Here is a 14,682-nt window from a genome sequence, read left to right on the forward strand (position 1 = left end):
AGTCTGTCATTCATTTTACACTTGGGTCTCCAAGGCTGAAAGCCTCATAAAAGGAAGTGCCAAAGAAATGCAAGTGCATGGAAGAGTTTATGCTCTCTCAAATGTCTTATTCATACATAGTAATTCTAAACTAAGTAAGATGCGCCCACTCCACCATCCAACTTAATAGTAACCTGCCTCTCATTTATACCCCAGTTGTGGGTGCCCTTTCCCCTCATTTCTTTGGGCTGCTTATATCATGTTTTCTTATATCAACTATATTTTCCAGGTATGGGAGCCCACTATATATCCCTAATCTTCTTCTTAATCTGAAGGTATTTACAGAGACAGGCTTGTAAAATGACCGTTGGAGACTGATGTTGGATATATTGGCCTAAGTGCCTAAGGATGTGGCAAATCTAACCAGTAACCTGAGCTATGTCCACCAGCCTCTCCTCTCCCCACCTGCATAAGCATAGAAGCCAGCAAGATCGCAAATCTGGAAAGATAGTGCTGTAGGGAAAAATATTAAGTGCCCCAGAGCTGAAAAAATTTTCAAAGAAATAAAATCAACTGGCAAAGCAATGTGGCATGATTTCTCTGGGTAGCCATTCAACACAGTTGTCATAACTTCTGACAGGACTAACTTTAAAACTATCTATCCATCTATCTGTCTGTCTGTCTATCATTTCTTTTTTTTTCCCCCTTGGAAAATGTTAGCATTTAATTGTCCTCCCTGAATGGCTTCAAGCCACCAGAACACAGGCACCTCCAACACCCTTTATCTTCTCTTCAGCTCTTCTGCTGAAAAATTTGGCTTTCACGATGACAGGCTGCTTAGGGAGCTTTCCCTTGCCCAGAACTTTGTAGTAGCCCGATCGCACGACGTCAATGATGGGAGCAACTCCAGTCTTGTTCTTGGCTGCGTTAACCCGGGTCTGCTCACTGACCAGCGTCCACAGTTTATCCAGGTTGACAGTCGGGCAGAAGCTCTGGTTCCTCTTTAAGTGGTAATGCCTCATACCAACTTTCCCGAAGTAACCTGGATGATATTTGTCGAAATTGATCCTATGATGATGCATGCCTCCAGCGTTCCCGCGTCCTCCTGGATGCTTGCGATGTTTACCGATGCGGCCATGGCCGTGGCTCACGTGGCCCCGGAGTTTCCGGGTCTTCCTCAGTCTGGATGGCATGGCGGTGGCAGAAAGGAAAGGGCTCTATCATTTCTTTAATCTATTCATCTACCTATGTACCTATCTTACACCATATATTTTAATGTACATGCAGATAACACTTTACCATGTAGGAATTCTGTAAGATATGCTATATGTATATAAAGTATATGTGTTTTTAAGTGGACACAGTATACACATACATATATTTATGCATACACTATAGTGATCATTTGGTATCCGCAAAGGGTTGATTCTGGTATAGGCCTCCTCTCAAAGCCAAGATCCCCAGATGCTCAAGTTTCAGGGTGTAGCCATGAGTAGAATTCCCATCCTACAGTGGATGGCCCCACACTCATAACCAACTGAGAAACACAAAGTGGACTTAGTGGGTGATCAAAAAAATAGTCATGAAGTTGGGGAGTATGTTAGGGAACATAATCATATTTCACTGCATACATGTATAAAATTTTCATAAATAAAGTAAAATTGTATAATAGGTAACATGATAAAGAAGGCTTGTGGAGAAAAATAAATCAGGGACAAAAATGGGACAAAGGTGCTTCCATATTTGCACAGAACCTCTGCACAGCTCGTGTTCCTTCAATCATCTTCAGATGAGTTGTAAGGCTTCTTATCATGCAGACGCTATGGGAAATCGTCAGTCTGCATTTTTAGGGGACGGCAAGAAAAAAATGACTTCAGCACAGACACAATTTTTAAGAATGTTTTTGCCTAGAGGGTAGTTACAAACGGATGCAGACCCCACAGTTGTAAAGACCACAGATACCAAGGATCAGCCGAATACATAATGCATATCATAGAGTTGAACAGCCTCAAGAAAATCAGAATTGGTTTACTTCCCTTTAACCCACTCTATGCTAGTACAGTCACTAGTTAAAAAAAAAACAGCAAGTGCCCTTTTACTCTTAGTTTGATTCTAGAGCTCACAGTCATGAAGCATTGTAGAGTATCAGTACACCCAGCTGCCCAGTACTTCGCACCCTCCAAAGCCTTTTCATAAGTCCTGTTCGACTCTCAGGGCAACCGTCCTTCACAGCTCTGGCGCACAGTGAGGAGACTGGGAAACTTCAGGTCTTAGACATTGCTAAGGGCTTGTTGGAGAGGTGGTGGGATCTTCAGGGGATGGGACACAAAGGGAAGAATTTAGGTCACTTGGAGCTGTGTCTTTGAAGGGATTTGGGGACCCCAGTTCTTTCTTCTCCTTCTCTTTGCTTTCCGGTTGCCAAGAGGTGAGTGCTTCCCTATTGTGCTGAGCTACCTCACTACAGCCTCCACCACAGATTAACTACCTGCTCCTGGACTTCAGTCCTCTGAAACCATGAGCCGAAGTTAAGATTCCACCTGTTCAGTTTGCTCTTGTCAGGTGTTTGAACACGGTGATAGAAATATAATGAACACATGTTGTTGGGGAGCTAGGGGGACTGGCAGAGAGATTGTCCTTTCTAGGTTACAGTTAGCTCTCAAGTTTAACAAGGAGGAAGACAAACATTTATCATATGTCCAAGGTTTCCCAGCCTTTAATTCTTCCACCCACACTGCTTGGTCTTATAGAATTTTTGCTCACATGCTCTGGACCACCTCTGCCACCCAGAGTACACAAGAACCTCATGTTTGTTCCCAGTACAACAGCCCACTGTCAACCTCACCCCGACCCTCACTTCCCAGCTCTTTGCTAATCTAAAAACACTTTTCAGCACAAGCAGAAGCAAAGACAGAAGACCTTCTCAGCCTACAAATGATAGCAGAGAATGTTCTTTGTTCCTCGGTCTTGGCTGTCAAAATGCTTCCCACATGTTTGCCAGCTGTAGTTCAGATGGTTTCTATTTCACTCAGCATTAATTTTTGATGAAGTTTCTCCAGAGCCAGGGGACCTATAATTGGCTTTTAGTTCTCTACTCTGCCCCGCCATATCTAATTGCCAAGATGGTTCTACGAGACGACTCATATTTTAGGGTAGTGTTAATATGTTTACCAGGCTTCGCATCAGCAGCAGGCTAGCATCTTGGGGCCGTGTTTTAGATGTGTTTTTCCTTGGGTGAGAAGATCAGGCATCATTGGCATAAAGATGCCTCTTTTCTTTGGATTTATGATCACTGTTTTCACAACAGCGTCTTTGCATCCAAAGCCCTGACAGGAGCAGAACCTGAGCATTATTTTGTAATCTCAGTTTGAGTCTTAAGAAGAATTTGGAATCTGGGAAGCAGAGGCAGGACGCATTGAAAATGAAGCCTACTCTTTGGTTCTTTGGTTAGATGCAATATGAGCCCATTGTACTGCGGGGGTTTTGTCCTTTTTCCAGCGGTAGCCTGGACTTGGATTCAGAACATCTCTGAATACTTTATCAGCACCACTAAGTTGCTGTAATGGTCTGTTCTAGAAACCTCCTTGCAGCCCTTTACCAGCAGGCTCTACAGACTGTTCAAAAAATATCTTGATAAAAGGTCATAGACTTACAGAGTTGCCAATTGCCAGGAGTCTCCATTGCTAGCTTAGAATTTAACTGGTTTCAGATGTCACTATTTTTGTCAACTTCATGTGTTTTCAGTAAAAGAGGGAGGGGCAAGGAGGAAGAGGAGGAGGAAGCCAAGTCATCTGGACTTCCTTAAAGTGAAAAGATGTAAACAGGAAGTGTGTATTTTCTTTATATAGTGATTGATTGTTAGACACATACCCTCTATAAACCACATGTAAGATTCAGCCCAGGTATAATTTTCTATTCCTGAGTCCTCCAATAGGTTTGCATATGCTCCTTGGTACATACGCAATGTGCAGGATTTGCAATGTTTAAAGAGGAAGGAAGGCAAATTTAGGTTATGTTCCTGTTTCCATCTGTCACGTGGCCGGCATACACCAGGTTTCCGTTAGATATATTGTTTTGACTCAAGAGTACCCGAGATTTCTTCACTCCCTTGTGTCTTGCTTTTGATGCAGCCCCTGGTTAGGAAACAGCTCTCTCCATGGGCATTAGCTTCCTTTATCCTGCAAGACTTCCCATCTGGTAGACAGCTTGGCACTACTGCTAAGTCTGTGAATTTGCTGGTATTTAACGCAGTCTTCACAGACCATCACTATACCCCCTCCTTGAAGTCTGCGCATGAAGGCTGAATGCGTGGGAGGCGCTGTTTCTCGGTGCCTTTTACCCTGTGTTCTCAGGCCAAAGAAATATTCCTTCTGTCGTGTTTATTTAGTCCTTGAAGACAAAAGGCAGTGCTTCTATTTGAAGCTTTGACTCATTCAAAGGGAAGCAATCAACTCTATTCTGGAAGTATCTGAGCATTTCTAGGACCCCAGAACAAGGCCAGAGGCTTTAGGGTAGAGCCGCCTAAACTGCAGTATGCAAGGGGATCACTGGGAACTTTCTTATTAATAGGAAAGGACTCAGCTCATTTGTATTTATAAAGTTACCCAAGCAGGTTCTGAGGCTACATCAGTGCATTCACTTTGAGTAGCATTGTTGGGAGAGAGCCCCTGAGAAATCTTTGGTTTCATGGGAAGACAGGAAACACATTCAAGTTAGACAACAAGAAGACAGTATAGTAAGACCAAATATGCCAAGTCCTGAAATGAGCTCTTGAGTTGTCAAACATCAGTGTTCGATGAAGATGGTAGGAGCACTGTGGAGTGAGTGCATTGGGTCACTTGCCACTGTCTGGGATAACGTGAGGTCACACACTTGGGAGAAAGCTAGGGTGATATGGGATGGGAAGAGAACAGTGAAGGCTTTCTGGAAGAGGTGACAATGGAGTCCTTGCATGGAGAACTGCTGGAAGGAGTTTGGAAAGGAATGTAGTTTCTACAGCGATCAAAGAAGACTGGGCAAAAAGGAGTGAGCCATCTATTTGCTCCAATCCTGCTGGATAATAGCAAGAGAGTCGACCATCCTTATTTTCTCGTACAGCCTGAAAAACAGGCCAGGACTCAGAAAGCCTTAGAAGGGATAAAAAAAACAGGGATGGTTGCAGGTGTGTCCTGATGCATCTTGGGAACCTGCACATGGTTTACTTAGTATAAGCAGGCCCCGCTCTGCCATTTTTACATGTACACATGACTGTCTCTCGATGGCTCTGGATTTAAAGTGGGGACACAAAGTAAGAAAGCTGGTAATATCTAAGGTAGTGTCTAAGTGCTATCCAAATTGGACCAACTGCATGGGAGGTTTCTGTGTGTGAAGAGAGCTAGCAGCCCCACTTCTCGAACGTTTGACCTGCAGGCGATGTGCTGGCATCCTGGCTGGTTACATAGACCACAGCTTCTTAAGTGTATTAACCAATGGGTCAAGGCTCTGCAAGGGATCATGAAAACGTCCGTAAAAGTAAAAAGCGCTTCTGAGTTTACAGTGACCAACAATTCATTTGAAATCAAGAATATTAGGAATCTGAGGAGTTTCTGGTAGCGGCTCATCTATGTTGTGTCATACAACGTCATCACAATCTTGGTCATGGACACAGGATGTGTGCACTCTGCAGTGCATATGACATCATCACATCTTATAATGCCAACAAAGGTTTCCTGAAACACCTTGAGTTGGATTCCAGGCCAGGTTATGACGACTTGCAGTGTCCTCCTTGTCCATACAATGTTTCCTGCCCTTACAGGACATAACAATTTCATTAGGGAAAACAAAGACTTTAGTTTTCCACCATTATTTCTCAGCATATAAATATCAAGTTATTATATCATTGCTCTGTATTGCTTTAGAGAGTTTGCTTTTAAAAACTGAAGTTGGAGTTGCAGACTTGAGTTGCACATACATAAACATACATAAATACTATTTAGCAGAATTTGACTTGGGATTTGGACAGAATTTCCAACAGTTTCAGAAATGGCCCTAAACATACATCTGCCTTTTTTTTCTACATGTTTATGTGAATTAGTATTCTCATCACTGACAACTATAAACAAAACATCAAGAGTCTCTGAAAACCCTGGCAAGGCTACATCAAGAACGAATCCTTCTACATAACCTGAGCTGGCCATCTCCTGTGATCAGACAAGATTTCAGGTAGAGGGAGTGGAAAACCAATCCAGCCACATAACCTTCGACCTGTCCTATCAAGAGGATGTGCTGGGATAAGGGTGCTCTAGAGATTGAGGGAGTGGCCAACCAATGATCAGTCTAGCCTAAAACCCAGCCGGGAGAGTAAGCCCACTCCTGACACTGCTTGAGGTACCAGGACCCATAGGCTGAATGATTCAGAGACCTAAGATAGAACCAAACATGACTGATGGAAAAAATGGCAATATAATGATGTCTAATGATATTCTGCTATACTCATCGATTGGTGCTTAGCCCAATTGTCATCAAAGAGGTTTCATCCAGCAACTGATGAACACAGAAGCAGGCCCACAGCCAAACATTAGGCAGAACTTGGAGAATTCTGCTGAAGAGAGGGAGAAATGGTTGTAGGAGCCAGAGGGGTCAGGGACACCACAAGAAAACTCACAGAATCAGCTAACCTGGGCTCGTAGGGATTCATAGAGGCTGAAGTGACAACCAGGGAGTCTGCTTGGGACTGACCTAGGCACTCTGTGTATATGTTACACTTGTGTAGCTTGGTCCTCTTGTGGGACTTCTAACAGTGGGAGCAGGGGCTGTCTCTGACTCTGCTACCTGCTTTTGGGAGCCTCCTCCTCATACTAGGTCACCTTGCACAGCCTTAATACATGAGAAGGTAGTTAGTCTTACAGTAACTTGACATGCCATGTTTTGTTGATACTCATGGGAGACCTGCCCTTTCCCTAACAGAAACGGAGGAGGACTAGATTGGGTGTGGGTAGGAACAAAGAGGGGATTGAGGGAGGAACTGGGAGGAGAGGAGGGAGGGGAAATTGTGGCTGGGATGCAAAATAAATGAATAAATTTAAAGTAAATAAATGGGTAAAAAGAATGAATCCTTCATGTTAAAACAAACAAGCACCTTCATCTCATCAGTATGCCAATTTATTTTAATCATCAATAATCAATAAAATTGTAGGCATGGCAAGGAATATTTTAAAATCGATTTCTTTACGATTTATTATAAGTAATTGTTTGATTTATATACTTATTTTAAGTACTAGATCCCTAAGATCATTTGAAATTTCTTGGGTGAAAAGAGGCCATGAGTAGAAAGTTAAACCAGTCCAGACATGGAGATCTTTTGGAAAGGTTGTTGCACTCCGTGTTTATATATGCTCCACCTACTGCCCCTTTCTATACAGCAGCCCTTCAGTATCTGAGGGAACTTTGCCCTAGATCCTCAAGGGATACCTGAAATTAACTAGTATTAAACCCTGTTGTACTTCTTTTCTCTCTACATGTATAACTATAGCAATGCTTAATATATCAGTTAGGTACAATAGAAGATGAATAGTGATTAATAATAGAGTGTTCTAATAATATTTTGCTACAATTAGAGCAGCATTGTTCTGGCACTTTGGGGTTACTATTAAACAAAATGAGCTCTGGGGCAGTTTGATAGCTAAAGTGACTACTGAATGGGTAACACATAAAGCAAAGATACAATGGGCGAAAAATGCTTCAGGCCCCAGTCATGATACAGCAGGGCAGCATGCAGTTTCTTTATGCCGTTCAGAACAGTACTCAAATATACAGTTATGGTGTGTTCATTTTGGGGATTATCTATTAAATTCCCCATGGCTTTGAATAGGGTCCTCAGGCTTGTATGGCAAATGCTTTTACCCCAGCCCCATAGACCCAATTTAGTTTTCTTTTTCTTTTCTTTCTTTTCTTTTTCTTTTTCTTTCTTTTTTCTTTCTATAGTCAACTTCAAGTACTTGAAACTGTAGACGTCAAAACTGTGGGCTAGAGGTGACGTGAGGGGACTCCTGTGCTCATTCTGGCTTTCGTGAGTTCCTCCTGATGCCACCCATCTCTTCAAGTCTTTCTGTTTCTTGTTTGTTTGCTCTCTGTGAATGTCTCCTTAATGAAGGAGTCTTAAACGTACCTTTTCCCTTTTCCCGAGCCCTAAGGAATTCCATCTGTGCTATGTGTATTCTCTGCTCTCCAGGATGATGCTATGTGTGATTGGATTAGGGAGATGCTTCCATTGTCCTCTAATGAAACCCAATCCTTGGGTCACAGGGGGGCCCATAGGGTAAATGCTGTGTCATGAATCAAGGTACCAGGGCTACATACGAGGCACCAAAGTGCTAAGAGCCACAGCTCCCCTTCACCTTGTAGGAAAAGGCAAGCGAGAACTTTCTGCAGCAGTTTCTGTAACTCCAGGCAGGGGCTCCCAGGTTCCTGTAGGATGAACACAGCTGCACACAGCAGTTCCTCCACTGGGGCAGGCTAAGCCAGGTTCCAGCGGTGAGGCCCTCTTCTGCTAAAGCTTCATGCCACCGGCCCACAGGTCTCACACAACTGTTTGAAGTCACCTCTTTTCCTGGCACTCCCGAGACACCATCCTGAGGCCTCACACAGCTGCCCTATCTTCTTGTCCTCTGTCAATTGCGACTCTGAGCACAGAACTGGGCTGCCAGCTTGCATCCCTCAAAGCCGTTCTTGCTTTCTTCTGTACTAATCAAGCCTCCTGTTTTCAGTGAGCAGTTGTCTGCAAGAATAATATTTTTCTAATGTCTCTTATAGGCAGTTGTGGCTAGACAGCTAAACTTGGACAAGGTTTATATGGAGAAAGAGAAAGGAAGAGAGAGAGAGAAAGAGAGGACAAAGGAAGGGAGAGAAAAAGGGAGGGAGAGAGAGACACACAAGAACAGACATACACAGACACACACGGGGTGGGGGAAGGAAGGAGGGAGGGAGGGAGAGAGGGAGGGAGAGAAGGAGGGAGTTTGAAAAGCTCTCCACATTGCCTTTTTTTTTTACCCTTTTTACTGAATGGAATGTCAACATTACAGCTGAAGCTAAAGTGGCTGTGGGGATCATGGGAAAAAAACCGTAAGAGTGGTGAATGAAAGATTTGTTGTTTGTTATTTCCTCTTTTGGTTGAGATGCAGTCTCCTCTGGGAATCTAGACTGACCTTGACCTAACTAGCCACTTGGCTCAGCCTGCCAAGGGCTGAGATTACGGGTATTTACCACCAAAGTTGGCTGAAGCAACAGACTTGAATGAATCTGAGCACCTATTTCAGCCTTGGGCCATCTTAGGTAAGACAGTGCTATTTTTGTTTTTTAATCACTTATAAGCAAACTTAATTCTCATGACTAGAACACCCAAAACAAACAAAAAGCAAGGAATACACTTTACTGTTCTTTAAAGGCATGAGATGAGTGTTTATACCACATAGCCCTACCTACCAACCAACCAGGAAGCACAGTCTCCGGTGTCTCAGACAGGGACCCATCGTATTCACTCACGCCAGTGACTTCGAACTGCTCACACACTCGGGATGATAGTGCGACCATCACAGGCGGTCACTGGTGTCTGTCTTTATGCTATCGTCAGAGTATAAGGAATGTCAACTATGTAAACAATGATGATGTCACACCACAAAGTAAACATTGTATCTGAAAAGATGAAAGGTGGAGGCAGAGCTCAAACGAAGAAGTGCACTAGGGCCTTGAGTGCATTGTCTTGTGTTTGTGATATCCAGCACCCAAACCGAGAGACCAAACACTGAGGTGGGAGGTGTTGAGAAATCAAAAAATGGATAAAAGGACAGAGGGAGAGAGAGAAGGAGGGAGTAATGGAAAGAGAGGGGATGGGGGGGGGAGAGGGGAAAAGAGAAAGGGAGGAAAAGGGAGGGGAGAAACAAAAGGAAGAGGTATATTTTCTTTTTTGTCTGTCTGTTTGTTTGTTTTTTGAGACAGGGTTTCTCTGTGTAGCTTTGGAATCTGTCCTGGAACTTACTCTGTTGACCAGGCTGGCCTCAAACTCACAGAGATCTACCTGCCTCTGCCTTCTGAGTACTGGGATTGAGGGTGTGCACCACCAATGCTCAGATAGAATGAGTTTTCTTAAGGAGATAAAACGGAATCAGGATAAACCCAGAAGAGCTGCTGTGAAGGCCAGACCTCACATCCCTAGCCCCAGACACCCCCGGGGTCAGCTAGGGCAGTATGACATACACTCCAGGGGGCCTGCAAGTCATAGTCTTTCTGAATACACTTAGACTTTCTTACAACACAGTTCTAGCTAAATAAAACTGGTCTGTGAGTGCGTCTTGGTGCCTGGATTCTTCGCTCACACTCCTTGCATATTTGTGCCACCATTTATACTAGATTTCATTTGTTGGGTAAGACACAGTCTAAGGCTTCATGGAGTTTGCGATTGCGTGTGTGGTGGTTTTCAGACCCTATCACACCTCACTGGCATCAGGGTTATAATCTGGGTGGTTATCTTGGAGGCTGGATGGACATAGAGGGACTAATAAAATGACTCAGACCAAAAACTAAACTCAAATGCTAGGTAGACAAAGGAGAGAAATCTATACACAGCAATGATTGGGACTGAGAGACAGGAGGTCACTCGTCCAAATGGTAACCTATCAGACTCTGGAGCATATAAAATATAATCTGAACAATAATCAAAATGTTTAAAGTGTTTAAATGAAAAATTATTGATCTCTTATGTGTCATAACAAACCCCAGTGTTAATCAAAGATAATATGCAGAAAATAAAGACCATATATGGTTTGGCTCATCATCATTATTCCTATGTTCCCACGGCTCAAAAAATAATTGCCTAAAATCTGGATTTATAAAAATTCCTTAAGTTAATTTGACTTGGTTCAAATTCCTTTTACTTTAAACTGATAGTGTTTTCCTGCAATAATTAGGACTGCAGCTGTTCACTTAAGTCTCTAAATTGATGATGGACAAGCCTCCAGCGTTATTTCATAGATTGCTAATGTAACAGGCTGCAGTTGCCCAACTCCCAATATGCCGAAACTGATGACAATACAGAAACATCTTCCCGAAAACATTCTTCCTGTTCCGGTGTGAGCCTGGAACTTATTAGTATTCCATAGCTATAAAAGGGTGGCTAATTTCATTTGGGAGAGTAGAAGACTAGAATATTAGACGAAACTGAATGAAACCAAGTAGAAAGGAGCTGGAAGGACTCTCGGGCTCATTGCAGTGCCCAGAGATCTGTGCAGACTTCACACTAGTGTAGAGACAGAGCATGTGATGAAATTGCCAAACCACCTCAATTTTCCGAAACAAGGGAAGCACAGCTCGTTTGCATCAGCTCGGCTTCTCATCTTGGCATCGTGGGACAGATGGAGAAACGAATTGTCATCTGAAAGGTCACTGGTTTTTGCTATTCCTAGGCGGATATGCCTCTAACTGGGAACAAATTGACAAGTCACTGAAGTGAGGAGGGCTAATCCCCTTCCCTGCCTTCATCAAGTATTTAGAGATGGTGCGGTGCGTACTGGCAAAAAGATAAGCGGGTAGAAAGGAAAATTCAGATTCTGTGACATTGTAAACGTGCACAGGCTAAAGACACCATTAAACAAACCCCACACAATCATTTTTCAGTGAGAGTGAATGCAAGGAGTGGGAATTTGAAAAACAGTCAAAGGGTTACACGTGTTACCTGCCGCCTTAGGGTAACACTAAAATCTAACTGACGCATATTACAGCACAGAAGACACCTGACAGTTGCCAGTTATGTGAGACTGCCGAGCCTGGTGATGCAGTAACATTCAAGATTTGCAATAAATCATAAATTGTTCACTCATTAGAGGGAATTGGGAAGATTTTTCACGTGAATGTCTTCATCCCTTAAAAACTGCTGTGGGAATCTGTACCAAAATAAATAAGTAAACGGTCCACTCAAGTATACACAGCTATTTTCAGAATGATTACGCTTAAGCTCCCCCATATATAGAGTCGATGACTAGAATAGTGAGATTGTTCTTATTGTCCTGGGATTTATCGCAAGTAAGATGAAGCCACGGTTTAAACAAAAGCATCACAAAAATAACATTAACTGTATAATAATCTAATAATTGAACAGTTCTGCACACCAAGCCTTAATCTCGAAGGAATCTACATACATTGTATGTAAGATGAGGTAGGTTGTCATGCTACCCAGTGTCCCCACACATTAATATCGCAAGGCTTCACAAGCACTGTGGTCCTCTTTGAGACCACGGTCTTCCCCTTTACGGTATATGGAAAGGAAACCCCAGAATATTGAGGGGTAGTCTGTGTCCTCAGAAGGCGTTAGAGGGTCTCATAAACAAGTCACATCAAATAAGCTGCCTTCACCACTTTCCTGAGGGCGAGTTCAGGTACTCAGCAGCTTCTGGGATTCCAGAGCAGTGGATAATCTGCCCACATGATGAGCTTTGTTCTTGTTTCTATTAGTTGGGATGAGAATCAAAATCAGCTGGACTTGAAATATGAAATCTTTGCTCCAAATTCTGAGTCATTGCTCTTATGAAGGCACAGAAAATTTAATTTATATATTAATTTTTGCCATGAATTCCTTGTCTGTGAATTAGGCAACTGTGATTGGCCATCCTCTCTAGGCGTTTTTCAAGGTCTGACGCTTACTATGGCTGTTCTTTCCTTTGGAACTCCTGAAGGGCTTTTTGACATTTTCTCACAATATCTATTGGGAATTCTGGTGTCTCCTCACTTAGTGTCTTTCCAGGGAGAACCTCTGGTCTGGTGCTCTCTGGGTTCCTGTGCTGACTGGTAGATTGGTCCAGATGTGAGGATACGACTTAAACGAGCGACACTGAGATCAAAGCCCAAGTCTGCTTACTCTGGTCCCTGTTGAGTGAAATCTGTAACACTGTCCTCATCTCTCTACCCCTCTAGACATGGAGCCAATGTTTTGAAGAAGATTCCCAAAGGACTCTTAGGGGAAAGGGATCCAGAATCATAAAATTAAAAATGAACAACAAGACGCCTCCTATTTCTCCATCCAGTTGGAACTGGTGTTTTCTTGTTGTCTCCAAGAAATAAGAATCCGCAAACTTGTCTGGAAAATAGAGACAGAACTATTAGGGACTAAGAAGAAAGCAGAGAGCAAGAGGAGAAAAGGGTCATAAGAAGTAGAAGGACATGGTCAATGTGAGATATATGTTCATATGAAAACACCACAGCAAATCTTACAAATGTACAATAAATGTGTGATAATAGCTACAATTAAAACAGCATTGTTTTATTACAGTGTGCTAGCTCAGTTCATACTTAAAGAAATCTCTCCTGTTGTAAGGATAATCACGAATGTGTAGCGCTCATATAATGGTGCAAAACTTTCCTCCATGCCAATATCAAGTTACTGCTGGCCCACAAAGAAGCCCCTTTGTGTTTCCTCTCCTTGTTTCTGTGTATCCAGGTTCTTTTGGCCCCGTCTACCTCTCCCAGTCCTGGCTCTGGCCCATATGACCCTCCTTCAGCATCTAAGAGCCTAACTGAGTGCTACTGCTGCATCCTGGGGGAGCAAGTTCCCACTTTTCTTTGAGAGAAGAGGACTAAATTCTTTGTGATTCCTCAGGATGGAACATCTTTGGGACAAGCCAACAAACTGAACAACGCTCCGTTCAGTCCTGTAGGCCACTACTGAAGAAGTACCTCAGAAACCACTTTGTTAATAAATGTTGTTGTTTTTTTTTCGGAGAGGAAAGAAGTAGAGGGTTGAGATGGAAAACAAATCCCCCTTCCACAACACTCTGGTTGTGCTCACGTGACTTTAAAATGAATATAATACTTTTACTGAATGGCACTTGGGGCCCTCCGGTCTTGGAAAAGCCTTCACCTGTGTGACCTGAGTGCAAAGTCACCCATTCATGCACTGTGTCTGAGGTGAGAGAAGAGCAGAACTTTTACAAAATTGAAAGAAGGTATTGACTTCTTTAGGATTTCTTCCCCTGATATCAGTTGCCTGCTGCTGGGTCAGTTCTAGTTTGGTTTCCACTGTTGTGATAAAACCCTGACAAAAAATAACAGGTGAAAGGATTTATTTAGTTGTTAATTCCAGATTACAGTTCATCATTTGGGCTGTCACAACAGCAGGAGACAGTTTGCTACATCACATCACGTTCAAGAGCAGAGAAAATTGAATGCATGTGTGGATGCAAGCTTGTCCTTAGCTTGGTCACTCCACTCATATAGTTCAGTCCTCCCTGCTTAGGGCGTGGTGCCACCCACAGCAAGAGAGATCTTTCTACACAAATTAACCTAATTAAGATAGTCTCCGAAGGACACGCCCATAACGTGATGCAGTCAATCCCTCATCGAGTCTCTTCCTAGATAATACTAGGTTGTGTCTCGCTGACAATTAATGATGAGCATCTCAGAGTCTAGGTGCAGAATGAGAACGCATGGGTATTTGCAAGTTTTCCAGTGAAACAAGCATTCCGTGTTTGCCCAACACAAGGACCTCAACAAAGGAAGTATGTAACTTCCTCACATACTCCCACTTATAGTCAGATGAAGCCATAGTCTATTGAATCATATTTTCATTAAAATGCAACAATTTGACCCCGTATAACATAGGCACTAACAGAAATCCCTTTAGCCCTCTCATCAGGAAAAAGTAAATGAATGACATATTGAATGGACTCAGAAAAGGAGGAGAGC

At 43.0% G+C, this 14,682-nt stretch overlaps 1 protein-coding gene across 1 annotated transcript; it reads right to left on the reverse strand.

The window, feature by feature from the left end:
• Positions 1-693: 693 nt before the first annotated feature.
• Positions 694-1,186, reverse strand: LOC125398046 (large ribosomal subunit protein uL15). The gene has a single exon (XM_048430592.2). The coding sequence runs from the start codon at positions 1,170-1,172 to the stop codon at positions 726-728; it is 447 nt and encodes a 148-aa protein (XP_048286549.1). The 5' UTR covers positions 1,173-1,186; the 3' UTR covers positions 694-725.
• Positions 1,187-14,682: the final 13,496 nt, after the last annotated feature.

The sequence above is a fragment of the Myodes glareolus genome, chromosome 14 (assembly GCF_982192425.1).
Source record: "Myodes glareolus chromosome 14, mMyoGla1.1, whole genome shotgun sequence".
NCBI lineage: Eukaryota > Metazoa > Chordata > Mammalia > Rodentia > Cricetidae > Myodes > Myodes glareolus.

What these genes read in the sequence shown, in the direction of transcription:
- LOC125398046 (XM_048430592.2), bottom strand. Translation starts at nt 1,172, where the DNA reads ATGCCATCCAGACTGAGGAAGACCCGGAAACTCCGGGGCCACGTGAGC.